The sequence below is a fragment of the Ceratotherium simum genome, chromosome 7 (assembly GCF_057802395.1).
Source record: "Ceratotherium simum simum isolate JZ-2026a chromosome 7, ASM5780239v1, whole genome shotgun sequence".
NCBI lineage: Eukaryota > Metazoa > Chordata > Mammalia > Perissodactyla > Rhinocerotidae > Ceratotherium > Ceratotherium simum.
This window is the reverse complement of record NC_141906.1, coordinates 28010967-28038900: the sequence shown is the minus strand read 5'-3', so window position 1 is coordinate 28038900 and position 27934 is coordinate 28010967. Positions and strand designations below refer to the sequence as shown.

Below are 27934 nucleotides of genomic sequence, written 5' to 3'. Positions count from 1 at the left end.
GTTAGCCTACTCTATTCCCTGCTGAACCTCCAGTGCAGAGAACAGTGCCTACCACATGCTGGGAGCTCAATAAATGTTTGATGAATGAATGAATTTATCCAGGTTGTGGATTTGAGGATCAATACATTAGAGGGAGGTCACAGGTTGTGAAGGGTAACAACTATCTTTGAGAAAAGTTTTGGGAATTTAACTTAAAGGCAAAAAGCAGGAATTAAAGATTTGGAAGCAATACATAATATGATCACATCTTTATTTTAAAACGTTATTTTTGCCATGTGAAAAAAATATTGAAGGAAGGAGATGAGAAGTCGAGAGAAAAAAGGGGAAATATGGTATTGATCTACGATGTCAGTTCACAAATTGCATTTATCACTTCTTGCTTAAAAAAATGGTTCTCAGGTATGATTCCTCAGGTTCTCAGGCTTCCTTAAAGGTCGTTATGTGATAGAATCTATAAAGTTAAGTGTGGCTGTGAAGAAATATTATATTTACAGGCACAAGAGCCTAAACTTGGATTCAGAGTCTGAATACATCTGCTGGACTTAGGAGCCAGTAATCCCCCTATATCAAACAAAATTGGTATATATCTTTGAAGAGTTGATAAGCCCAAGGGAAGGGAGATGGTTAAAGTTGCAGTGTGAGCACCTGGAGCCTAAGATAGAGAAAGAGGAAGGAAAAGGACTAAGGGGCATATGATCCACAGCCCAATTCCAAGGAAACAAAGACAAGCGAAGGCAGAAGATGACTCTCATGGCAGACTTGGTAAGATTTTGGAGCATTACCTTAATTATGTGGGTCTAGAGACACAGCATTTGGAAGAGACTCCCCTCTCCTACAATGTGCTGAACACAGCCTGGCAGCAGAGTGAACATAGTGTCTTTTGGCACCTTGAAACCATGTCGGGGACACCTTGAGAAGGACATTGGGGTACTCATGGAAGTCCCTGTTTTTGCAATTACAATCCCAAGGATCAGGAGAGGGGTCAAGAGGAGTAAAGGAGCATGGTGGAGAGCCAATACAGTGATGTGTTATCCAGCTGACTAAGGTGGCTAGGGGAGTCTAGAAGTCCAATCTGCAAAACTAGCCCTTGATAAACCATACAAATTGTGTCTCAGTGCCATCCTTTAATTGAAAGAAAGGATGAAGAATTTATTCTCTGGCTGAGGTTCCCTGATGGGTGATTAACTCCTGTAATTCTCAGTTTCTGTGTGTGTGCATGGCCCCAGAAGGACATCTGTGGCAGTGTCAAAAGGAAAACACCAAAAGTAGGAGGTTTCATGCCTCTGGAAAAGATGGTAAAGAGAAAATTCATTTTGTGTCATATGGACACCCCTTGATTTATTTCCAAGTAATCCAATAAGTAAACCAATGAACATTTTAAATGGAAGAACTATTGTAGAAGGAATTATTTGCTTGGTTTAACTGATAAAGCATAAAAGAATGTGGCTTAAGAATTTGAAGATCGGCCCCCAAATAGGGAAAACATACTTATCATCAAAATTAAATTATTTCACGTATTTCTTTTCATTTGGGGATGTTTCTCCTTATTTACAATTCCAATTTCTTAGCAGTAACATACAATTCATTTTCTTACTCAGGTTTTGAAGTCAACAGTAGAAAAGTAGTTAAAATCAATAAGTAAAGGTATCTACCAGTAACACTGCAATATATTCTTTTTTGATTAGAAAAAACCCCTTACAATGTACCACTCAAAATGAACAAAAGGAAATTATTTAAAAAACTAATGGCCCATTATTCTAATATCAATACACTACTTTATTATGCGATTAATGAAATCCAAGGAGCTCCCCCAAATTTATGCCAATGAAGAGGCATGCATGCTTACCTTCGTAGTGACCTCCAATTGTTTTATTCTATTATATTTCCAGAGGCAATACCCTCAGATATTGCAAGCAGTATACTTTAAAAATTAAAGGGTACAGATGGAATTAAGTTTCATAATCCAGCAACCTTAAAATAGGGAGATCAACCTGAAGTATCTAGGTGGGCACAATGTAATTACAAAGGTCCTCAAATTTAAAAGAGGGAGGAAGAAGAGATCAGAGTGATGTATGAGAGAAAGACTTAACCTGCCATGGCTGACTTTGAACATGGAAGAAGGCAGCGATGAGCCAAGGAATGTGGGTGGTTTCTGGAAGCTAGAAAAAAACAAGGAAACTAATTCTCCCCTAGAGTCTTCAGAAAGAAGGCTCAAAAAAAAGGGACGGCCTATTCCTTTACTCACTAATCACTTGTCCAGTTCAACTAATCACTTGTCCAGCACTCCAATATAAGCTTTGGTTTGCTCATCCGCAAAATGCAGTCATGGGGTAACATCCTTACAGGATGACGTGAGCACTGAATTACTTCTTCCTCGTAAAGTACCTAGAACAATGTGCCCCACATTTAGAGTGTTTTCATGACTATCAGAAGTCCTTGTCCTCATTTAATATAAATGCTCTTCTTGTTCATAGCTCTTCCCTGGTGGCACACCTAAAAATCAAACAAACAGGATTTAGTGCAAAGGGCGTTAAAGACAATTTTCACAGAAAATATAGACTAGTCAAAAACGGCGTGCAAAAGTTCTTCCTGACCAAAGAGACAAAACCAGCCCAGCTCTTCAGGAGAAGCAGACCGTGTGAACAAAGCTCTTTCCTCTTTTCTCCTCCACTGCCAGCAGCAGCTTATGCAGACTGTCCTCCATGTTGTCCGCCTGCTGGAGGCACTGGCAGAGCTCACTGATGAGTAGAGATCCAAGGGTGGCATCCTCCAGGGTGTCTTGGATGTCCACGTTGACCACGTGCACAGGCTGGAAGGTCTCCTGCTCTCTGGCACACAGGTCTTCCACCACTCGGTCACAGACGCTCTCCCCACACGTAAAGATGACATCGAAGGCATCGCTGCACTCTTGAAAGCTCTCTGGCTGGGGCTTGATTCTCTCATTTCTTCCCAGGATGTGTAAGATTCCATTCCTGGTATAGAGTTGTCTGTATTTCTTGAGAAGGTCCTTGTACATCTGTTTATATGAGTGTTGAGAAATCCTAAGCCAGGGGAAGATTGGGTGATGGTCCTGGGAGCTTCACATAAGCTGCAGTTCTGAAAGACCGGACCCTGAAGCCTTTTTTCCTGAGGAAGCTGTGGGCTTCCATGCTCCTGTTCGTGTTACTTATACACACCACAGCCACCTTGAGCGAGGAGCAGGGCATGATGGTGGGCATTTGGGACTTCAGTGAGACATGTGAGGTTCAGTAGGTATGCGACTCTGAATCCAGGGGGATGACCACCTGGCTACAGCTCTTCCAACTGGCAGAGTGTTAAAGAACGGGAACCTAGTTTATATTGAGTCACTTTCTCAGAGTGGGAGGAGACTTCCAGGACTTCTTGATTGATTGTGTCACCAACTAATTGCCCAGAGGAACTCTAGGGTGGGTTTGGAAGCATTTAACTGGTTTTCCAAATTGTTTTTTTCCCTTCTGTTTTGTTAAGGAGATGCAATTACCAACTGCCCAGAACCAGACCAAACCTCACCACAAGAGCTACACCTGTGACCTTTGCCTCATTTTTAATGCTAAAATCTCTCCAGGAGGAGCTTAGGCCTTATAAGCATAACATGCAGTGTATGTGGAAGAATGTTTTCCAACTGAGCCTGTGCAAGTGAATACCCATCCTCCACCCCTTTTGAATATTCATTCCCCCTCTGAAATAAAAAAATCCCTGCTTCCCTTTGTTCGGGGAGCCGTGACTTTGGAAATGATTCCACATGGTCTCCTATTTGCTGCAAATACACTTTACTTTGTGTGACAACTACTTCTGGTGGAGAGGCTGATTTAACTCGCCTGGAGTTTGGCTTTGGTAACAATTGGACTATGACAAAAAACAACTGGAGAACCTAACTTATTCATGAGACCAGTCAGGTGATTAAATCACCTAAACTTCAAATTCTCAACAAGGGTGTTTCTACCCTGTGGGAGCATTTTGAAATCTGGAGTTCTGTTGGTTCAGTTTTGTATGGGGCTACTGTTTTTTATTAAAAATTATTTTATTGAGGTCATATTGGCTTATAACATTGTGTAAATTTCAGGTGTACATTATCATATATCAGTTTCTGTATAGACTACATTGTTTTCACCACCAATAGTCTAGATTTATTCCTCAGTATGCATATGCTCCCCTTTACCCCTTTCACCCTCTCCTCACCCCCTTCCCCTCTGGTTACCACCTATCTGTTCTCCCTATCTATGTATTTGTTTATTTTCCACATTTGAGTGAAAATATATGGTATTTGTCTTTCTCTGTGTGACTTATTTCACTTAGCAAAATACTCTCACAGTCCATCCATGTTGTTGCACGGCACCAATTTTTTTTATGGAAGTATATTAGTATATTAGTATACTAGTAGTATTCCTTTGTATATATATACCACATCTTCTTTATTCATTCATCTGTTGATGGGCACTTGGGTTGCTTCCATACCATGGCTAATGTAAATAATGCTGCCATGAACATAAGGATGCATATATCTTTTTGACTTATTGATTTCATGCTCTTTGGATAAATACCCAGTTGTGACATAGCTGGATCATATGGTGTTTCTATTTTTAGTTTTTTGAAAAATCTTCATACTGTTTTCCATAGTGACTGCACCAGTTTGCATTCCCAGCGGCAATGTATGAGGGTTCCGTTTTCTCCACATTCTCTCCAATACTTGTTATTTCTTGTCTTGTTAGTTATAGCCATTCATATGGGTGTGAGGTGATATCTCATGGTAGTTTTGATTTGCATTTCCCTAAGAATTAGTGATGTTGACCATCTTTTCACATGCCTGTTGGCCATCTGTATATCTTCTTTGGAAAGACATCTGTTCATATCCTCTTCCCTTTTTTGATTTGGATCATTTTTTTAATTGTTGAGTTGTATGATTTCTTTATATATTTTGGAAATTAACCCCTTGTCAGATATAGGATTTACAAGTATTTTCTTTCACTTGGTGGGTTGTCTTTTCTTTGGGTTGATGGTTTCCTTTGCCATGCAGAAGGTTTTTGGTATGATGTAGTCTCATTTCTTTATTTTTTCTTTTGTTTCTCTTGGGTGAGTAGAGATGGTATTCGAAAAGATACTGCAAAGACTGACATCAAAAGCGTACTGCCTATGTTTTCTTCTAGGTGTCATGGTTTCAGGTGTTATATTAAAATTTTCATCCCTTTTGAGTTAATTTTTGGGCATGGTGTAAGATAAGGGTCTACCTTCATTCTTTTGCATGTGGCTGTCCAGTTTTCCCAACACCATTTATTGAAGAGACTTTCCTTTCTCCATTGTATGTTTTTGGCTGCTTTGTTGAAGATAAGCTGTCCATAGAGGTGTTGTTTTATTTCTGGGTTCTCGGTTCTGTCCCATTGATCTGTGTGTCTGTTTTTGTGTCAGTACCACGCTGTTTTGATTACTATAGCTTTGTAGTTTATTTTGAATTCAAGGAATGTGATACCTCCAGCTTTCTTCTTTTTTCTTGGGATTTCTTTGGCTATGCTGGGTCTTCATTGTTACATGTAAGTTTTAGGATTCTTTGTTCTATTTCTGTGAAGAATGTCATTGGGGTTCTGATTGGGATTGGATAGAATCTATAGATTGCTTTAGGTAATATGGACATTTTAACTATGCTTATTCTTCCAATCCATGAGCATGGGATATCTTTCCGTTTCCTTATGTCTTCTTCGATTTCTTTCAATAATGTCTTATAGTTTTCAGTATATAGGTCTTTCACCTCCCTGGTTAAATTTATTCGTAGGTATTTTATTCTTTTTGTTGCAATTATAAATGGGATTATATTCTTGATTTCTCTTTTTGCTAGTTCACTATTAGTGTATAGAAATGCAACTGATTTTTGTATGTTGATATTTTACCCTGCAAAATTACTGTATTTGTGAATTGCTTCTAATAGTTTTTGGTGGATTCTTTTGGGTATTTTATATATAGAATCATGTCATCCACAATAGTGACATTTTTACTTCTTCCTTTCCAATTTGGATCCCATTTATTTCCTTTTCTTGCCTAATTCTCTGGCTAAAACCTCCAGTACTAGGTTGAATAAGAGTGGCAAGAGTGGGCATCCTTGTCTTGTTCCTGTTCTCTGAAGAATAGCTTTCAGTTTTTCACCATTGAGTATGATGTTGGCTATGGGTTTATCACAGATGGCCTTACTATGTTGCAGAGTTTTTATTATAAATGGATGTTGGATCTTGTCAGATGCTTTCTTTTTGTCTATTGAGAGGATCGTGTGATTTTTATTCTTCATTTTGTTAATGTGGTGTGTCACATTGATTGATTTGAGGATGTTGAACCATTCCTGCATCCCTGGAATAAATCTCACTTATCACGGTGTATGATTCTTTTAATGTATTATTGTATTTGTTTTGCTAATACTTTGTTGAGAATTTTTGCATCTATGTTCATCAGCGAAATTGGCCTTTTACCTTCCATTTTTGTGTTGTCCTTGTCTCGTTATGGGATCAGGGTAACGTTGGCATCACAAAATGAGTTATGAAGTGTCTTACCTTCTTCAATTTTCTGGAAGAGTCTGAGAAGGGCAGGTAACAAATTTTCTTTGAATGTTTGGTAGAATTCACTGGAGAAGCCATCTATCCCTGGCCTTTTGTTTTTTGTGAGATTTTTGATTACTGTTTCTATCGCTTTAGTTGTGATTTTGCTATTCAGATTCTCTATTTCTTCATTTTTTCTTTTTTTAAAGTCAGATTTTACTGTGATTTTGATGAAAATCTCCATTTGTTCTCGAGGAATATTGGCCCTGAGCTTACCTCTGTTGCCAATCTTCCTCCTTTTCCCCTTTTTTCTCCCCCAAACCCCTATGGATTGTTGTATGTCATAGTTCAACATCCTTCTAGTTGCTGTATGTGGGACACTGCCTCAGCATGGCTTGATAAGTGGTGTGTTGGTTTGCGCCCAGGCTCTGAACTGATGAACCCTGGGCTGCGAAAGTGGAGCTTGTGAACTTAACCACTATGCCACCGGGCAGGCCCCCAGATTCTCTATTTCTGCTTGATCCAGTTTTGGAAGGTTATATGACTCTAAGAATTCATCCATTTCTTCTAGGTTATCCAATTCGTTGGTGAATAGCTTTTCATAGTATCCTCTTATAATCCTCTGTATTTCTGCGGTGTCCAGTGTAATTTCTTCTCTTTAAGTTCTGATTTTATTTATTTGAGTCTTCCCTCTTTTTTCCTTAGTGAGTCTGGGTATTGGTTTGTCAGTTTGGTTTATCTTGTCAAAGAACCAGCTCTTATGTTCATTGATCCTTTCTATTGTCTTTTAGTCTCCGTTTCTTTTATTTCTGCTCTTATTTTTATTATTTCCTTCCTTCTACTGACTTTGGACTTTTTTTGTTCTCCTCTCTCTAGTTCTTTTAAGTATAGTGTAAGAGTGTTTAATTGAGATTTTTGTTTCTTGAGGTAGGCCTGTATTACTATAAACTTCCCTCTTAGTACTGCTTTTGCTGTATCCCATGAGTTCTGGTATGTTGTGTTTTCATTTTAAGTTGTCTCCAGGTATTTTTTGATTTCTCCTTTGATTTCTCCTTTGATCTGATTGTTGTTCAGTAACATGTTGTTTAGGCTTCACATATTTGTGATTTTTCTAGCTTTCTTTTTGGATTTGATTTCTAGTTTCATACCACTGTGGTCAGAAAAGATGCTTGATATTATTTCAATCTTCTTAAATTTATTAAGGCTTGCTTTGTTTCCAAACATATGATCTATCTGTGAGAATGTTCCATGTGCACTTGAGAAGAATGTGTATTCTGCTCTTGTGGGGTGGAATGTTTTACATATATCTATTAAGTCCATCTGCTCTAGTGTTTCATCTAAGGCCATTGTTTCCTTGTTGAATTTCTGCCTGGATGATCCTCCCATTGATATAATTGGGGTGTTAAAGTCCCCTACTGTTATTGTGTTGTTGTCAGATTCTCCCTTTAGGTCTGTTAATAGTTGCTTTAAATACTTTGGTGCTCCTGTGTTTGGTGCATACATATTAATATGTGCTATATCTTCTTGTTGGAATGTACCTTTTATCATTACAAAATGTCCATCTTTCTCTCTTGTTATCTTTTTTGTCTTGAAATCTGTTTTGTGTTATAGAAGTATAGCTACACCCACTTTCTTTTGGTTGCTATTTGCTTGCAGTATCATCTTCCATCCCTTCACTCTGAACCCATGTTTGTCTTTAGAGCTGAGATGTGTTTCCTGGAGGCAGCATATTGTTGGGTCTTGTTTCTTAATCCATTCAGCCATTCTGTGTCTTTTGATTGGTGAATTCAGTCCATTTCCATTTAGAGTGATTATTGATATATAGGGCTTAATACTGCCATTTTACCTTTTGTTTTTTGGTTATTCTAAATTTCCATAATTTCTTTTCCCTTGTGGTTCTGTCTGCCATTTCAGTTTGGTGGTTTTCTGTGGTGCTTTTCTGTTTTCTCATTATTTAGGGGTTGTGACTCTGCTCTGATTTTTTTGTTTTGTGGATCCCATGAAGTTTGTATAAAAGATCGTACATATAAGATAGTCCTTTTTCTGATAGCTTATTATCTCCTTTAGCCTATGCAGGTTCCATCCTTTTCCTCTTCCCCTTCTATATTTTTGTTGTCACAATTTATTCTTTGTGATCTGATTTTATCTGAAATTGAGGTGGTCATAGTTATTTTTGGTGCCTTCTTTCCCTTTATCCTTATGTTATTATTAAGTGTTTACTAACCTATTCTGATATAGAGATACAATTTTCTGAGTCTGTTTGTCCATTTATCTCCTTGGTCAAAGCATTGTAAACCCTTGTCATTTTGTTTCAGGTAGGAGGGCTCCATTTGACATTTCTTGTAAGGCAGTTCTAGTGGCAATGATCTCCCTCAGCTTTTGTTTGTCTGGGAAAGCTTTTATTTCTCTGTCATGTCCGAAAGATAATTTTGCTGGATAGAGAATTCAAAGTAAACTTGGCTCAAGGTTTTTGTTCTCAGTATTTTGAGTACACCATTTCACTTTGTCCTAGCCTGTAGGGTTTATGCTGAGAAATCTGCTGAAAGCCTGATTGGAGTTCTTTTGTAGGTTATTTTCTTCTGTCTTACTGCCCTTAATATTTTTTCTTTGTCATTGACTTTTGACAGTTTTACTATTATATGCCTTGGAGAAAGTCTTTTTGCATTGTGGTAATTAGGAGTTCAAATAGCTTCATGTACTTGTATGTCCCGTTCCTTCCTCAGGTTTGGGAAGTTCTCAGCTGTCATTTCTTTGAATAAGCTCTCTGCTCCTTTCTCCCTTTCTTCTCCTTCTGGTGTACCTATTATCCTTATGTTACTTTTCCTGATTGGTTTGGATATTTCTTGAAGACTTTCTCATTTTTAAAAAAATCATAGTTCTCTCCTCCTCCACCTGAATCATTTCTAGATTTCTATCTTTGAGCTCACTAATTATCCCCTCTATATGGTCTTCTCTTTTTTTTTTTGTGAGGAATATCAGCCCTGAGCTAACATCTGCCAATCCTCCTCTTTTTTGCTGAGGAAGACTGGTCCTGGGCTACCATCCATGCCCATCTTCCTCTACTTTATATGGGATGCCACCACAGCATGGCTTGACAAGCGGTGCGTCAGTGCGCACCAGGGATCCGAACCAGTGAACCCCGGCTGCCGCAGTGGAGTGCACACACTTAACTGCTCGTGCCACCAGGCTGGCCCCTGGTCTTCTCTTTTTTTAATGCTTTATATATTATTTTTCATCTCATTGTGTTCTTCATCTCCAGAATTTATTGGTTTCTTTTGTTTAGAGTTTCAAACTTTTTGGTGAAATACTGCTTCTGTTCATTAATTTTATCCCTGAGCTCATCGAACTGTGTTTCTGAGTTTTCTTGTCACTTGTTTAGTTTCTCTATGACAGCTATTTTGAATTCTTTGTCAGGTTGTAATCTTCTGTGACTTCTGTGACTTGGTTTCTGGAGAGTTGTCATTCTCTTTCTGTTCTGCTGTGTCATTATAGTTCTTCATGGTATTTGATGAATTGATCCTGTTCCCATGCATTTCTGGTAGCAACCACTTGTCTTATTTGGGTACAGCTTTGGCTACTTTGATTCTGAGCTGCTTCTTGTTATATTTGAGAGCCTCCTACCAATGGCTGCCAATGAGTCTTGCCTGTGTTGAAAACACATCTTTTCCCCGACTATGAGATACCATCTATTACCCATCCTCTTGAATCTTCGTTGATCTTATGACATTCTTTGCTAATAGAATTAGGTTAAAGTGATGTGTGAATTTCAGGTCATATGCTTTAAGAGGCTTTGCAGCTCCCATTTTTGCCCTTTTGGAGACCAGAAGCCATTTAAAGAAGCTTAAGCTAGACAAGTGAATGATAAGAGAGCATTTCAGGAGAGATCATTTTGAGGAAAACCAAGGCAAAACTCCTAGTCATACATTTTACGTCTATTTTGGATGATTTTTTCTGAATTGCCTATCTGTGACTTTTGCCCATTTTTCAATCAGATTTTTGGTCATTGTTTTATTTTTAAAAACAGCTTTATGGAGATATCATAACATAACAGACATCTATTTAAAATGTACAATAAATGGGTTTTATTATATTCACAGATATGTGGAGTCATCATCATAATCCACTTTGGAATATTTTTGTCCCCTTAAAAAGAAACCCCATACTTTCAGCTATATATAACCCTGTATCCACATATCAATCCCAGCCCTATGCCACTATGAATCTACTTTATATTTGTACAGAATTTGCCTGGTCTGGACCATTCATATAAATAGAATCCTATAATATAGAAAAATAAGTGAAACCAAAAGCTGGTTATTTGAGAAATCAATAAAATCAAAGTTTTAGGTCAGCATTTCTCAATCTTGGCCTATTGACTCCTGGGATGGGTACTTCATTGTTTGGGGGGCTTCCCTGTACATTGTATGATATTTAGTAGCATCTTTCACTTCTACTTACTAGATAACAGTAGTATTGCTTGCACCCTGCCCCGTTATGACAATCAAAAATGTTTTTAGGCATCATTGCCAAATATCCCCCAAGAGGCACAAAGTATCCCTATTGAGGTACAATTTGCCAGGCAGATTAGGAAAAGTAGAGAGAAGACACACATGACCACTATCTGGAAAGAGAGAGTTGACATTAGAACAGATTCTACAGATATTAAAAAAGGACCAAGGCTGGCCCCATGGCCTAGTGGTTAAGTACTCCACTTTGGTTGCCTGGATTCATTTCCTGGGCATGGACCTACACCATTTGTCAGTAGCCACGCTGTGGCAGTGACCCATATACAAAATAGAGGAAGATTGGTCACAGACATTAGGTAATAAGGATTTTTATGAACAATTTTATGACAATAAATTTGACAACTTAGAGGAAATGGACGTATTCCTTGAAAAACACAAATTACTGAAACTCAATCAAGAAGCAATAGATATTTTGAATAGCCCAAAATTTATTAAATAAATTGAACTTGTACTTAAAAAGTGATCTAGAAAGATAACTCCAGGCACAGATCTGTTAACTGCTGTATTCTACCAAATGTTTCAGGGATAAATAATCCCCATTTTACACAAACTCTTCCAGAAAATGGAAGAAGAGGGAGTAATTCCCCCTTCTGACTATGAAGCCAGTATTACTCTGATACCAAAATGAGACAGAGATAGTGCATGAAAAGAAAAACAGATCAGTAACTTTCATGAACATAGATGCAAAAATTCTAAACATAATATTATCAAATCAAATTTAACTGATATAAAAATGTTTTTGAGCAAGTGGACTTTAACCTAGGAATCCAAGGTTTAACACTTGATAATCAATCAATGTAACTCAACATTATGACAAAATAAAAATGAAAAATCATGTGATCGTCTCAGTTGACACAGAAAAAGCATTTGACAAAAATCTAGCATCGATTCATTTTAAAAACTCTCAGCAAATTAGAAATAGAGGTGACTTTTTCAACCTGACTATAGAAATTTAAAAAACTTATAGTTAACATCATAATTAATGGTGCAAGGTTGAATACTTTTTCCCCTGAGATCAGGAACAAGATAAGCACATATACTCTCACCACTTCTATTTATTTTTTACTGAAAGTTCTAGCTAGACAATAAGGCAACAGACAACTAAAAGGCCTCCATATTGGAAAAGAAGTATCTCTCTCACTATTTGTCAAAGATATGATAATCTATGTAGAAAATCTGATGGGATTTAGGAGAGAAACTACAAGAACTAAGAGATAAATTTAGTGAGGCTGCAGGATACAAGGTCAATACGTATACAAAACAAAATTGTACTTTTAGACATTAGAAAAAGATCAGAAATTGAAATTAAAGAAACAACATCTTTAGACAAAAATTTGCACAAAACTTTTAAACACTTAGAGATAAATCTGACAAAATTCGTCTGAAAAACAGAGAGAAAACACAAAATACCAATATCAAGAATGAGAGACCTATACAATGAAGACCGTAAAACCTTGCTGAGATCACTAAAGAAAACTGAAGTAAATGGAGAGACATGCTATGTTCATAAGTGGGAAGACTCAAAATTGTTCAGATCTCATTTCTTCCAAAAATGATCTACAGATTCAATGCAATCTCAATCAACTATATAAGACTTGCCTTAAAAATGAAAAGCTGATTCAAAAATTTGTATGGAAATCCCAAGCAACTATAACAGCCAAAACAACTTTGCAAAAGAGAATAAATTTAGAACACTAACATACCTGATTAAAGACTTATTATAATGCTACAATAATCAAGACAGTGTGTCATTGGTTTAAGAAATATAAATAAATCAATGGCATAAAATAGAGTTCATTCATAGACACACATATATATGGAAAAATGATTTTTTGTCAAAGGTTCAAAGGCAATGTAGTAGATAAAATTCAACACATTAAGTAGAGAAATATACTTAGGCAAAAAAAATGACTTCATCCAAATTAAAATGTTTGCTGTTTAAAATATACTGTTAAGAGAATAAAAAGATGAGCCACAGACTGGGAAAAATATTTGCAAAGCATATTATTGATAAAGGAGTTATATTCAAGATACATGAAGAGCTCTCAAAACTTATTAATAAAAAAACCCCCACCAAATTAAAAGAAAAATGGGACTTTCTGTTCCAGACAAGATGGAGTAGATTCATTTCTCCCTATTCCTCTCACTAAGTACAGCTGAAAAACCCTGGATATAATACATAAAACATAAAAAGAAGTCTGTGAAACTTGGAGAGAAGTTGGCTAGGGACCTTAGACTTGAGTGATGACATAATGATGTGTTCTCTGGGTTTTATTTTTGCCTCCTTTATTTCCCAGACTGGGCACTTTAGAATCCCATAGCTCAGAATCACCAATGAGTGTAAACAAAAAAACTCCAGGAAAACCATTATCTCTAAAATCAATGTCCTAGCAAGACAGAAATATTTTTGACAATACTACTGTATACCAGCCAAATGTCACAGAAAAAAGTCATGGCCTATGACTCCCTCACCCCATCAACAGAACCTAATCTGGGGGCTTGGATCTCTACCCCTGCTCAGCAGAAAGGAGATGACTTGCCTTCCCCACAGTGTCATCAGACGATGAGTGAAGAGCCTAGATTTCCACTCCCACCTGGTAATAACAAGGTGGCACCTCCTTCCTGTGCCAGTGAGGTGTCATCAGAATTCTGCTAAAATAAGAGATTAAAATTAGATCCAGAGTCTGATAACATAATACACAAAATGTCCAGGAAACAGTGAAAATCATGTATCTTACACAGAACTAGGAAAATTCCAACTTCAATGAGAAAAAACAACAGACGCCAACAATGAGATGACACAGATGATGGAATTATTTGACGAGAATTTTAAAGAGGCCTTCATAAAAATGCTTCAACAGCAATCATGAATATGCTTGAAACACATGAAGAAACAGTAATGCTCAGAAAGGATTTAGGAGGTAAAAAGAAGAGCCAAATAGAAATTTTAGAACTGAAAAATACAATAAAATAATTACTGAATAGGCTCAATAATAGAATGGAGATGACAGAGGAAAGAATAGTGAACTTGAAGACAGAGCAATAGAAATCCACCAACTAAAGAACAGAATAAGAGGGAGTAGACTGAAATAAAAAAATGAACTAAGCCTCAGAGACCTGTCAGATAATAATAAATAATTTAACAATCATATCATTGGAGTGCAGGAAGGAGAGGAGGGAGAGTGTAGGAATTGAAAATTATTCAAGGAAACAATGGCTGAAATCTTCTCAAATTTGGTAAAAGACAAATCTACAGATTCAAGAAGCTGAATCATTCAAAATAGTATAAACCAATGGAAATCCACACCAACACATATCATAATCTAACTTCTCAAAACTAAAGAAAAAAAATCCTGAAAGGAGCAAGAGAAACAGTGCATTATTTATAGGGAACAATGATTCAGATGGGTGGATTTCTTAACAGAAACCAGGGAGGCTAGAAGCAAGTAGCATCACATTTTTCCTGTGCTGAAGAACAAGAACTATTAACCCAGAATTCTATTTCCAGTGGAAATATCCTACAGGAATTAAGGTGAAATGAAGACATTACTAGGTGAAGGAAAACTGGGAGAATTTGCTGCCAGAAGGCCAACTCAAAAATGGCTAAAAATAGTTGTTCCAACAGAGAGAAAATGATAAAAGAAGGAAACTTGGGACAACAGGAATGAAGAAAGAACAATGGAAATGATAGTTGTGGATAAATATTATCTTTCTCACTTTGAGTTTTTAAAAGTGACAATTGAAGCAAGAATTATAACATTGCATGATGTGGTTTTTTATGTAGAGGAAAAATTTTACTGAGATCACATAGCAAGTGAATAGAATGGCAAGAAGTTCTAACCCATGTTTCCTGACTTCCTGACCAGGACTCTTTCCACTGCTCATCCAGTGAAAAATGATCTGTTTCCACTACCCCTACTCCAACCCTATTCGCCTTTTTGGGAAGAGAGAAGAGGTGATTGCCAAATCCTGTACACCAACACCCAGATGATGTGTCCTGGGCATGGCAACCCCCAACCACACTAGTACCAGGCACTTGCTCTTCATTCTTCTGGGCATCCCTGGCCTGGAAGACCAGCACACATGGATCTCTCTCCCCTTCTTTATTTCCTACCTTGTTGCTGTCCTTGGGAATAGCCTCCTTGTCTTCATCGTCATCACTGAGCACAGCCTCCATGAACCCATGTACCTCTTCCTCTGCATGCTGGCTGTGGCTGACCTCGTCTGTCCACTACCACCGTTTCCAAAGCCCTGGCCATATTCTGGTTCCATCCTGGGGAGATCTCCCTTGATGGCTGTGTCACCAAAATCTTCTTTATTTATCCATGCCACCTTCATTGCTGTATCAGGGATTCTGTGGGCCATGGCATTTGACTGCTATGTGGCCATCTGTGACCCACTGCGCTATACCACAGTGCTCTGTCATGCAGTAATCATGAGAGTTGGCCTGGCTGTGGTCCTGAGAAGCTTTTCTGTGATACTCCCAGAGGTGTTCCTGGTGAAGAGACTGCCTTTCTGCCATAGCAATGTGCTACCACATACCTACCATGAGCACATGGCTGTTGCCAAGTTTGCTTGTGCTGATATACGTGTCAATGTCTGGTATGGCTTGCTTGTCCTTCTCTCAGCTGTAGTGCTAGATGCCTTTCTCATCTTGGTTTCCTACACCCTTATCCTCAATGCTCTCTTCTGCCTTCCTTCCCGATGAGCTCGGCAAAAGGCCCTGCGCACACGGGGCTCCCACTTTGGGGTCATTTCCATATTCTACTTGCCTGGCATTTTTACGATAATTACCCAGCAGTTTGGGCATCATGTTCCTCTCCATACTCACATCTTTCTGGCCAGTGTCTGCATGAAGCCCCTCGCATGCTGAACCCCATAATTTATGGTGTCAAGACTAGGGAGATTCAAGAGCATGTGGTCAGTACTTTGTTTTCACAGTGGAAACACTGCTGAGTTTGTGTGACTGATCAAGTGATATGTTTACCAACGTAGGCTCTCACATTTTTTTTGCCTACTTTTAGAGACCTATGAACTAAAGGTTCTGCTGACTGTGAACAAAGTGATTTGTCATGACTTTGAAGGATGGATTGCCATGTTACCTTGAGAAGTGTGGTGTTTAGAAAAGAGTATGAGCTTTTGGATCAGAATTAGATCTCAATACTGGCTTCACCAAAAATGATGTGTTGGGGAAGTAACTTAATCTCTTAGAGACTCTTAGCACATGTGTACGGTCCCAGAAAAATAAGTATATCAAAACCAAATTAAATCATATTGAACAATGAGAATTATTTCCTACAATGAACTTATTTAGGACAGTGAAAACGTCTAGACAGAATATATATTAATTTAATCATGTATACACTTGATAGTAAAAAAACACTTATTTTGAAGTAGAGATGGGACCAATGTAACAGAATAGAGGACAAAAATAAACCCATGCATATAAGGTCCACTAATCTTTGACAAGGGTGTCAAAGAATACAAAAAGAGGAAAGGATAGTCTCTTAAATAAATGGTGTTAGATAAACTGGATGTCCACATGCAAAAGAATATAATTGGACCTTTAGCTTATACCATACACAAAAATTAAGCTGAAATGAATTAAAGACTCAAATGTAAGATCTGAAACCATAGAACTCCTAGAAGAAACCATATGGAGAAGCTCCATGGCATTGGTTTTGGCAATAATTTTTTGGGTATCACACGAAAAGCACAGGCAACAAAAGCAAAATAAACAAGTGGGACTACATCAAGCTAAAGAGCTTCTGCACAGCAAAGGATACCACAAACAAAATGAAAAGGCAACATATGGAATGGGAGAAAATATTTGCAAATCATATGTCCAGTAAGGGATTAATATCTAAAATATATAAGGAACCCATACAACTCAATAGGAAAAAAACAAATAACCTGATTAAAAAATGGTCCAAGGACCTGAAGAGACATTTATCAAAAAAGTCATACAAATGGCCAACAGGTACATGAAAAGGCTCTTAACATCACTAGGTATCAGAGAAATGCAAATCAAAACCACAATGAGATCTTGCCTCACATCTGTTAGAATGGCTATTATCAAAAAGAGAGAGATAACAAGTGCTGGCAAGGATGTGGCGAAAAGGGAACCCTTCTGCACTGTCAGTGGGAACGTAAATTGGTGAAGTGACTACGGAAAATAGTCTAGAGGTCTTCAAAAAGTTAAAAATAGAACTGCCATATGATCCAGCAATCTCATTTCTGGGTATATATCTGAAGGAAATGAAATCACTATCTTGAAGAGATTTCTGCACCTCCATGTTCATTGCAGCAATATTCACAAAAGCCAAGACATGGAAACAACTTATGTGTCCATTGACGGATGAATGGATAAAGAAAATGTGATCTATATAACGGAATACTATTAGCTACAAAAAAGAAGGAAATCCTGCCATTTGTGGCAACCTGGATTAAGCTTGAGGGCATTATGCTAAGTGAAATAAATCAGACAGATAAAGACACATACTGTATGATTTCACTTATATGTGGAATCTCAAAAAACTGAACTCACAGAAACAGAATAGATTGGTAGTTACCAGAGGTGAGGGGTGGGAGGTGGGGGAAATGGGTGAAGGTGGTCAAAGGGTACAAACTTCCGGTTATAAGATGAATAAGTTCTGGGCATGTAATGTACAGCATGATGACTATAGTTAATAATACCGTATTTTATATTTGAACGTTGCTAAGGGAGTAGATCTTAAAATTTCTCACCACACACACACACAAATATTACTATGTGAGGTGATGGATGCGTTAACTAACTTTATTGTGGTGATCGTCTTGCAATATATATGTATATAAAATCATTATGTTGTACATCTTAAACATAAAATGTTATATGTCAAATATATCTCAAGAAAGCTGTAGAAAAAAAGACAATGTGGTACCTATACACAATGAAATATTAGTCCACCATATAAAGAAGGAAATCTTGCCATTTGTGACAACATGGATTATCCTGGAGGATATTATACTAAGTTAAATAAGCCAGATACAGAAAGACAAATATTGTATGATCTCTCTTATATATGGAATCTAAAGAAGTTGAACTCATAGATGTAGAGAGTAGAACGGTGGTTGCCAGGGCCACAGGGGTGGGGGAAATAGGGAGATATTGGTCGAAGGGTACAAACTTTCAGTTACAAGATGAATAAGCCCTGAGAATCTAATGTACAGCACAGTTACTACAGTTAATATGGAATTATATACTTGAAATTTGGATAGAGAGTTGATCTTAAGTGTTCTCACTCTACACACACAAAAGGTAACTATGTGAGGTGATGGATGTGTTAATTAGCTTGATTGTGGTAATCATTTCACAAAGTATACATATATATTTAAGTGTACACCTTTAATCTAAACAACTTTTATTTGTCAATTATACCACAATAAAGCTCAAAAAAGGTAAAATATAAAAAGGGAGGGGCAGCATAATCTTTAAGTTTCTTGATTATACCTGTATCACACAGCTGTGATAGAAAAAATATAAAGTATAAGCAGGATCTTGAAAATGCATGACAGAGTAAGCAGTGAATCAATCTAACTTCTTTTTGCCTTAGCTTATCTTTAACATTTTGGTGTATTAATTTCTGCCTCTTCTAATTCAAAAGAAGTTGTAGAATCAAATATCACTAAAGTCGACAGAACTCATTTCCATTTTAAAGGATATATTAATCAAAATCGCAATTGGTGCTGGTAGACTCTTCTCTCATTTCTCAGAAGAATTTTTTTTTTTTTTTTCCCGAGGATGATTTGCCGAGCTAACATCTGTTGCCAACCTTTCTCTACTTTGTATGTGGGTCAACACCACGGCATGGCCTCTGACAAGTGGATTAGGTCTGTGCCAGGGAACCAAACCTGGGCTGCCAAAGCAGAGCATGCCGAATTCAACCACTAGGTCACTGGGCAGGCCCCATTCAGGAGAATCTTTGTGTGACATGCAGGGGTGTGTCTAAATCACTTGTTAGTAATTATTGGTGGGGATAAAAGTTGAGATACTATGAAATCTCTACTAAATTTCTTTTGGTGGAGTCCAAGGGGATAGTAGTATGTCATCTACACAATGTACATCTCCAAGTATCAGGGTAACCCCATATGCCAAAGTATTCACATTTTGAGAAGTAAGAGTATTTAAATTTATTATTATAGTAATCCCCTCTCAGCAGTATATCAATTAAAGGGAACAAACCATCATTTACATTGGTCAACCCCAAGGCAGAGACACAGAGAAGCAGAAAAATGAGTTTATTATTTACCCTTCTTTCTAAAAATATTTCTCCATGACCCTAACATGCAGAATCCAACCATTCCCCAGCACATCCCCATTCATATAGGACTGAGTTCTCGTCCATATTCTTCCTCCAGTTTATCACCAAGACACTGGTGGACTTTGCCAATTTCTATTGATTTAGCTCTGTAATGTTGTCAGTTTGCCTGAGGATTCTGTTCTTTTTATTCTTCCTTCAAAGTACCTTCTTTCTGTCCAGTGTTAAGATAGACCATTACTCACCCCTAGATGAACTAGAAACAACTTTTATCAATAAGCTCTTTTCAAGGTCACTGACATCTTTGTACAGTATCTAAATTTCTCATGAAATATTTAGCAGATACGCTAAGGGCTACCTGATATTCTATTTTAGATAAGGAATAAGGGTTCCTGGAAGGATATGGCTCTCTCACAGCCTCCTATTGGCTCAGGTGTAGAGCTTCATTGTTCCAACATTAAAAACTTAAACTCAAGAAGGTGTTTGCTGTCACTAGGTGATGCTGTTACCTTACTCCTGGCCTTCATACCAATCAGGTTCAACTGGAGAAGCAGAACTAGAAGGAGATAAATATTGAGAGATTTATTGCAAGGGATTTGATTACACAATTGTGGGGGCTGGCAAGGCAAATCCTAAATCTGAGGCAGGCCCTCAGGAAGGGCAAGCTGGAACTCTTGGGCAGGAGCTGAGGGTGCTATTCACAGGTGGAGACCTCAGTTCTGCTTTTATGGCCTTTCACTGGATTGTCCTAGATAAGCTGGGTGGGCCTAATTCAGTCTCACTTACTTAAAGAAATGATTATGGACTTTAAAAACATCTACAAAATACCTTCACGGTAACATCTAGATGAGTTTCTGATTGAAAAAATGGGGGCTTATAGCCTAGGCAGGGTGACAGATGAGAAAACCATCACACCATTTAGATTGATATGCTATTTAACCAACTCCATTATCAACAAGATGTGATTGGGAGATAATGGTGTGAATGGGGGAGGCATAGCAGGCTGGAAATTTAACATGGTGATCTAAGGCACGCATAATTCGCCTTTATTTTTAAAAGTATGGCTATTTTTCTACAGGCAGTGTGGGGCCACTTATGATCAGATGTGCGTATGCTGGAAAGATACTCTTAGATGTGCACAAGAACTATGAGAACAAGGATTGAATGGGATAGACAGAGGCCCAAATTCTTTAGGAAGCCCTTTTGCAAACCAAGCAAGATAGATAATAGAGATCTGACCACAGGCCTAGTGAAGGAGAGGAGAAAACAAAAGTTGAGTCACATAAAGAAGGCAGAAAGAAGTTTTGGTTGATACAGATGAATTTGGGCCAAATGTCAGTAGTTTGTTTCATGGAGGGAATCATAAAGCAATCTAGGGAAGGAATATTGACATTGAAGGTCATTTGACATAGACTTTCAGTGACCTCCTTGCCAACTGTGCTTGCTGGAACCTGACCCCTCTGGAGACACAAAGGTGGTTCAGAATTCATGGGAAAATGAGGCAGTGTCAGTGGCTGAGAAGGGGTACCAACAGAGGGGGTGTCAGTATCCAGAGAGAGCCATCTACAGTCAGTGGATCCCTACCATCCCATCCTCACTGGACAGAGAGTCAGAGGGGCCATGTTTTTTCCCCTGACATTGAAAGCAGGACCGAAGACAGGCCGCAGAGGTCCAGCAGAGGTCCACCAAAGGCACATTCATAGAAGGTATAGATGAGGGACCCACGATCAGTGATGTTATAGAAGGAGACAGTGCTGGTCTTATAGTCTAGAAAGATCCCAATTTGGCGTGGAGGCACCTGAAGGTGGAGGGGTGTCTGGGGGTTCGTGACAGCCTTATATTTTTGTTTCTTAAACAGCCTAATTGTCCAGAAGCCATTCTTGGGGCTGATCCTAAAATACCCCTTCCTCTTCACCGAGTCTCTACAAACCCCCAGATCCCAGGCCTCTGTTCCTGTCACATCTACCGCCCAATAATGTTTTCCAGAGTTGAAGTGCTGGGCACCCAGGACCATGCGGTAAGTATCAAATCTCTCCTTATTTTCAGGCACTTTCTGTCAGGTGGTTCCAAGCATCACTTGTCTCCAATCCTCTGAAAGGACGAGCCACGGATTGGCTGTGTGTGGATCCAGAGTGATGTGTATTGCAAAAAGGGAACCACAGTCAAGCCTGGAGAGTGTGAGGAGTCTGTAACCCTGTGCCTGTGGGGGGATGGGGATGAGGGGTGACCCTGAGCCTCACTGTCTGAGGAAATGACCCCCAGCCAGCTCTGGCTCTTGCCCTGCCATTTGAGGGAACCACTTTCCCTATCTCCATTCCTGCCCCACCTATTCCGACCTGCCATCTCTTCTGGACCCTGGGACATACTCTGCACCCTTGTTGTCCCTGTTTGCTCCCCAGCAGGCTAGTCCCACACTCCTGGCACTCGTCTTACCTCCATATTTCCTCAGAATCCTCGGCAGCCCGGGCACACGGCACACACTCCTCAGGTCCGGGGAGACAATGTTCAGCTTTTTCAGGTTCCAGGACTCACTCCTGGAGGGAAATAGAGTTAGAGACCCCGTCCCCAACTTCTACCCCATCCTCCCAGAACCCTAACACTATAGCCCTTGAGGATGACTGATAATTTAATTCAATGTAAATTTACAAACGTCTTCTATGTTAGGATCCCTGGTGGAGGGAGGCAAAAAGAGGTAGGATTTAGTTCCTATCCAGGCCTTCCTGGCTACATGGGCCTCTGTAGCATGTGGATAGTCTATATCTCCTCTTCAAGCCTCAGGTCACCACACAAGCACTTTCTGTTTCATTCACAGGCAAGGCATCTAAAGTAGGCTGAATCACTTCCCTGAGGTACCTCAAGGAGCCTCACCTATGCCATGGGTCTTACTCAGGACTCTTTCTGGGAGGTTTGTCACTGGCTAAATTCTTTTGAAAGAAGGAGTCCCAGCAGGCTGTAGACTCAGAACTTCCCAGAATTTGCCTATTTTTCAGAGCTTCACTTTGTGAAGATGTTCCAGTTCAATTACTTTGGGCAACTCACCAACAGAGGTGTTCATCAATTAGCCTTCTGAGACCAGAAAACATTTTATGGAGGATTGGGTCTTTGAGAATAAGGAGAAGTATGGGGAAAACATCAGTGCATGTTTCTCTAAATCAATAACCTTAATCACAGGTACACATGCTTCCTGTTGCACCTCCTCTACCAAAGAAAACCCCTCCTTACCTTTCCAGGACACTTTTCACCACCTGAGGATAAAAGAGACAGAGAGTAAGTTCTGGAATCACTGGTTTACCATTGAGACTTCAGTCCTGTGGGTGATGCGATACCCCCCTAAGGTCCATAGGACGCTGCTCTAACCCCTTCTTCTGGGCCAAGGCCCAAAAGACATCCTGACCAACTTGGAGCAGAAGGGATGTGTGGAGGCTTGCGGGGTAACCAGAAACCCAGCATGGGTGTGACCTAAAGCAGGGGAAGGATGATAAAGTTAAGAACTCTGACTCAGAAAACAAAGTAGGAAGACCAGATTCTTGGGGAGAGGTGGGGGAAGAGAAGGGAAAGGGGTAAATAGCCCAGCCTGGCTGAGGCCCAGAGAGAGTCACAGGGAAAGAATGGCCAAGCCAGGATGCACAGAAACTGCTCTCTCTCTTTTGTGGGCTTGAGTGGTCTGGGAAAGAAAGGCTGGTTAGTTAAAGCTCTGTCCTGTGCTGTAGTTGATGTTGCTCCCTCATGTATGTGAAATCAAATAATTTGAGGGTATTCTGCTGCAGGAGTTGGGAGCCCTCACCTGGGAACTGGCAGGCTCCTAGGCCCAGTCAAATGTGCCTTAGAAAGCTTGACTCCATGTTGGGCAGAAGTGAGATTTAGATAACGAGAAGGAGAGAGCCTGCCAAGTCAAGTCAATCTAGTCAGTTTTGCACAAACCAGAAAGAAATGGCTTCATGACCACATCTGACTGGGAGACAGTGAAAAGGTGTGGGAAATGGAGAACCATAGAACCTTACAGCAGAGGGGACTTGGAGGCCATCTTGTCCATAGTTTCCCCAAGTGAGGCAGACATATCATGGGCGTATGTGAGGTGACTTCAAGTAGAACATACACCAACGAAGTTTTAAAAAATAGTTATGTACTTATTTTAATCTTAGCTCTAACTTAGTAACTACTTAGCTTTAGTCTCTCATTAAGTCTCAACATCTCTGCGCCTTGGTTTTGTCACCTATGAAGTGGGGACAATAGTGGTACCCAACCACTGCATTGTCACGAGGGATTGAATGCCTGGCATGTAATGTGTGCTATTTAAGAATTTGCAGTTATTATTATTATTGTCATGAAATAAATTAGGAAAAATATCAGTAACATATCAAGACATGATTTTTTGGCTACTATTGCTTATGACAAATTTCCTTTTAATGTAAATTTATTCAAGTAATAGAGTGATAAAATTTAAAGAAAAAGAACATGCTTAAGTCATTTGGATAGTTCACAGAAGTAGCAGAAAATGTAAAGATGACACATTTATGATTAAAGTTTGGGGAACCCTTGTTGTTTATCCCATTGTCTCCCCCTTGTTTCAAAAACGGAGAAATTAGTTCTAGGAAAGGAAAATGACTTAACCTAGGGTTAAGAAGAGAATTGGTGGCAGGGCTGGGGTTGGATTACTCTCTCTTAATTTTTAGTTCAGTGTTTTTAGTTACATTACATTCATGAAAACCTTACGATGGCCCAACACTCACCTAAGAGCCTTCATGGATTCTCTCGTTTAATCCTCACAAAATCATTTGAGATATGTAATATTATAATATCCATTTAACATATGAGAAATCTGATACTCAGAAAGATTAAGGAACTTTCTCCAGGTCATGAACCGGGTAGGTCTTGGAGCAGGCACTACCAGGGAAGTCCATTTCTTTTAATTAGTGCATGGAATATTCCTTCCTAAATCTGTGCCTTTCCATGCCTTGAATGCAAACCACTCATGAATCCAAATTCCAGGTTGTTTTATTTAAGAAAATTCCAGACAGGGTTTCTGTTTGCTCTGATGGTAGCCCCAGAGAGATCTAGTTTTCTTCAGTTACTTCTTGAATCTCAGAGTGAGGTCTGTCCCCAGGTCTCACCTGCAGCAGCTCCAGCGCTGAGCCCAGATATGTCCTCTCCAGCTCTGAGATCAGCTCCCGCAGGGCCTGGCTCTGCTGGGTCAGCTCGGCCTCTGTCTCCCCCAGGGTTCTCAGCTGTTTCCTCTCTTCCTTCTCCAGCTCCTGCAGTTGTCTCTGTTCCTCTTCAGTCAGGAAGTTCTTCTGCCATATAAACTCTACATGAATCTGCAATTTGTGTGTCTCAACCTTCCTCTTTGGTGTCATTGAAAAGAGAGACACGGTTTTTATCAAAATCTGCCAAGCAAAGGAATGGAGGTGTCCATACCTATTTCTATTTCCTGTAGACTCACCACTTTGGCTCTCTGGAATAAACACACACAGAGACACACACATACACAATTTGCTGGGGAGGTAGGTGGGTGAGGCTTCTGGGACAAAGAGGGGAATGGGATTGGTGGGGGGCACACTGTAGCTGCCCTACAACCAGAGCTGCATCAGCCTATGGTATCAGAGACCTTCCTCAACCTCTTTCAAAAGCCAGTATCTAGCCAGATGTGCCCCACTGTCTTCATCTCAGTGAGTTACTGAGAGAGTAACACCTGTCCCCACCCCCAACCACCTCTCAAAACCGGGCTCACAAAACCATTCCTAATTCCTGGGGAAAGGGATTCTTGGGATATTCTTTCCCTGCCCTCTCCTGCTAGTGAGTGGACGGTTGCCCGATGACACAGGATGACCCCTTTTGCCACCACATCCAGAATCATCCTTCTCCATTCACAAACGTTCCCCTTATGAGATCAATGGGCCTTGAGCTCCTTCTACTCCTCTGCGATCCCTGACCTCCCCCACCTCCAAATCACCAGTGAGGAACAAGCGTTAGTTCTGCATTCTACTTTGGACCAGTGATCTGGACACAATCAAGCAACCACCTGGGCAGACTGGTTTTCCTACCTCAGGCCTTGGTGGTTCCCTTAAGTCTGTTCCTCATAGCCATTGTGTTTTCCCGTCAGGCCTAGCCATTGAGCATTTCTCTTGGGACACCTCTGTCCCAGACCACCCATGACTAGTACTGTCATCCCCTAAGAGTGGGCTCAAGGAACAGGAGCTTTAGTGTATGGCTTGTCCCTCAACACCTTCTCCTAAGACTCTCAATCTCTGAGTCTGAATGGGAGTTCTCTTTGAGCTACAACATTTTCATTCCCTCTATCAGAAGACAAGGAGGCTGGTTCTTGGAGAGTGAGATATAATGACTCTATCACTCCTCAGGCAGGCAGAACTACAGTTAGGGCTTTCTTGAGTCTAGGACCCTGGTCCCTCCCCAGGCTTCTGATCCAAGATTCCCTTCAGGATGTGATTCTTGTCTTCCAGTCTGCACTCTTTGTTGCAACATCCACTTCCAACTTCTCAGCCAACTTTGATCTTTTCTCAATTTCCCTAATGCCAGCTGGAGCTTCTTCTGCAGAGAAAGATAGCAGGTTAATGCCACCCAGACCAAGAAGTAGGGCAGGTAGGCATGAGGTGTGGTAAGATCATACTGGTTCTTAGAAAAGCCTGAGTGCAGAGAAGGAGGGAGGACTAGAGTCTGATTGGGGTAGGAATTCTGTGGATGGGAAGATTTTGGATAAAGCCTGATGTTTCTTACAAAATAGAGCCACACTGGTAGGGGGCAGGAGCGGGGGTAGTACCCATTCCTAATTAACCAGGAGGCCACAAGGAAACATGATCCTTGCAGCATTTTCCCAGAGCACGTCCCCTGTTCCTGGGGAATGAGAAGGTTGTGCTGAGCTTGCACTTCTCCTCTTAAATGAGATATGGAAGCGGGAGACACCCTTCCTTTCTCCAACCCCACAACTCCGCAGGTGACTCTCTCCCATCCCCAGCTCTGGGGAACAAAGCACTTATCAGGGCCCCATCTCCTTTCTACCTGTTCATGTCTCTGTATTAAGGCCTCACTTGGTACGCCTGAGCAGCCTCCTCAATAGGCACCATGTGGTGGTCATGGTGTTTAAGGGACTGGGAATACACCAAGCAAAGGATCTTCCCATCTTCCTTACAGTATGTGAGAAATTTCTTTCCATGCAACCCACACTGCTCCTCCTGTGTACCCTTCTTGTCACCCTGGCTGATTTGTCTAAGTTTGTCCACCAATTGGCTAGCTGCTGATTGGGCCGGAGATTGCTGAGCATGAAGTTGTGCTGGCACATGGGACAGATGTTGTCTCCATCTTTCCCAACCTCAGAGATGTATTTGTGGCAGAAGCTGTGGCCACATTCAATGCTCACAGGCTCCACTATGGGATCCAGGCAGATAGGGCACGTGACCTGCTCCAACATCATTGGCAAGGGTATGGCTGACTCCATTGCGGAAATGTTCCTATTAAAGCAGCACTGTGGAAATCTTACAGTGGCCTAGTGGGGAGAGGCGAAATGGAAAGAAGACGAGAAGGGTTGTGTGAGAAAAAAAAAACAATTCAAAGGAAAATATGAGGGAGAGTGAACTGGAGGGGGTGAAAACAAGAAAAGACAAGAACATTAACCTGAATAACAAGAGCTTCTGCTCCATGGATCCAGTCAGACAGAAGGGGAAACTGAGTCCCCAAAGAGACAGTGAAATTTGTTGAGAACCTCAGAGTTAAAGCTGTTTACAATTCTACTTTCATCATGTCTATCTCTGCTTAAACCCTCAGTGCCCAGGCTTTTCCTGTCCATCTTCTCCCTTCTCAGGCCACCAGTCGTCTACTGTGCTGAGAAGTTAATCACAATAAAAGCAACCATTTACCATGCACCTTTCATGTGCCAGAGAAGGTGCTACAGGCTTTGCATACATCTTCATTAATCTTTGTGATAATCACAGGAGTTATATACATATATATTATATGAATATATACATAAAAATATTTATATTCTTATATATTCTTGTAAGTATACAGTCACGCATCGCTTAATGACAGAGACACATTCTAAGAAATGCTTTCTCAGGCTATTTCTTCATTTTGCAATCAGAGTATACTTACACAAACCTAGATAGGATAGCCTACTACACACCTAGGCTATATGGTACTAATCTTATGGGACCACTGTCATATATGCAGTCCATCGTTGACTGAAACATTGTTATGGGGTACACGACTGTATATATGTATCTGCATATATATACACATATTTGTGTGTGTATATATACATGTATACACACATACGCATATACGTATGTGTGTATACACACGGGAACTACAGCTCTTTCCTCAGCTACTCCCTACCTGGTACCAGTCTCCACTTCCTCCAGGGCAGAAACCCACACATTTCCAACATCCTAAGTAACCCTGCCCCTGTCATCCCCAGAGGGGAACTTTTGGGGACGACAGTCTCAAGGACTGCAGAGCTTCTGCACCCTGTGCTCCCCTGACCCCACTCTGAGCTGTGTCGCCATCCTGGTTCTCCCAGCTTCACCGGGATCCTCGTCATAGCTCAGGTGCCAGCAGCAGGGAA

General features: G+C 40.0%; 1 protein-coding gene and 3 pseudogenes across 7 annotated transcripts; 1 reads left to right on the top strand and 3 right to left on the bottom strand.

The window, feature by feature from the left end:
• On the bottom strand, positions 1 to 25793 carry LOC101404907 (E3 ubiquitin-protein ligase TRIM21-like). Of its 7 annotated transcripts, XM_087433351.1 has the most exons (7): positions 25701 to 25793; positions 24471 to 24811; positions 22582 to 22604; positions 21793 to 21893; positions 19869 to 19915; positions 13600 to 13708; positions 1 to 2493 (listed from the first exon to the last, which is right to left on the bottom strand). In XM_087433351.1, exons 2-6 carry the CDS (start codon positions 24711 to 24713, stop codon positions 13616 to 13618), a joined length of 507 nt encoding a protein of 168 aa, XP_087289477.1. In that variant the 5' UTR covers positions 24714 to 24811; positions 25701 to 25793; the 3' UTR covers positions 1 to 2493; positions 13600 to 13615. The 7 variants fall into 7 exon arrangements, with proteins under 7 accessions (XP_087289477.1, XP_087289471.1, XP_087289474.1 ...); XM_087433345.1 differs by having other exon boundaries at positions 24471 to 25793; XM_087433348.1 differs by lacking the exon at positions 13600 to 13708 and having other exon boundaries at positions 24471 to 25793.
• Positions 2501 to 4114, bottom strand: LOC106802414 (RNA polymerase II subunit A C-terminal domain phosphatase SSU72 like protein 5 pseudogene; annotated as a pseudogene).
• Positions 15063 to 16015, top strand: LOC101398878 (olfactory receptor 52B4-like; annotated as a pseudogene).
• LOC147916621 (E3 ubiquitin-protein ligase TRIM21 pseudogene) lies at positions 19922 to 21702 on the bottom strand (annotated as a pseudogene).
• Positions 25794 to 27934: the final 2141 nt, after the last annotated feature.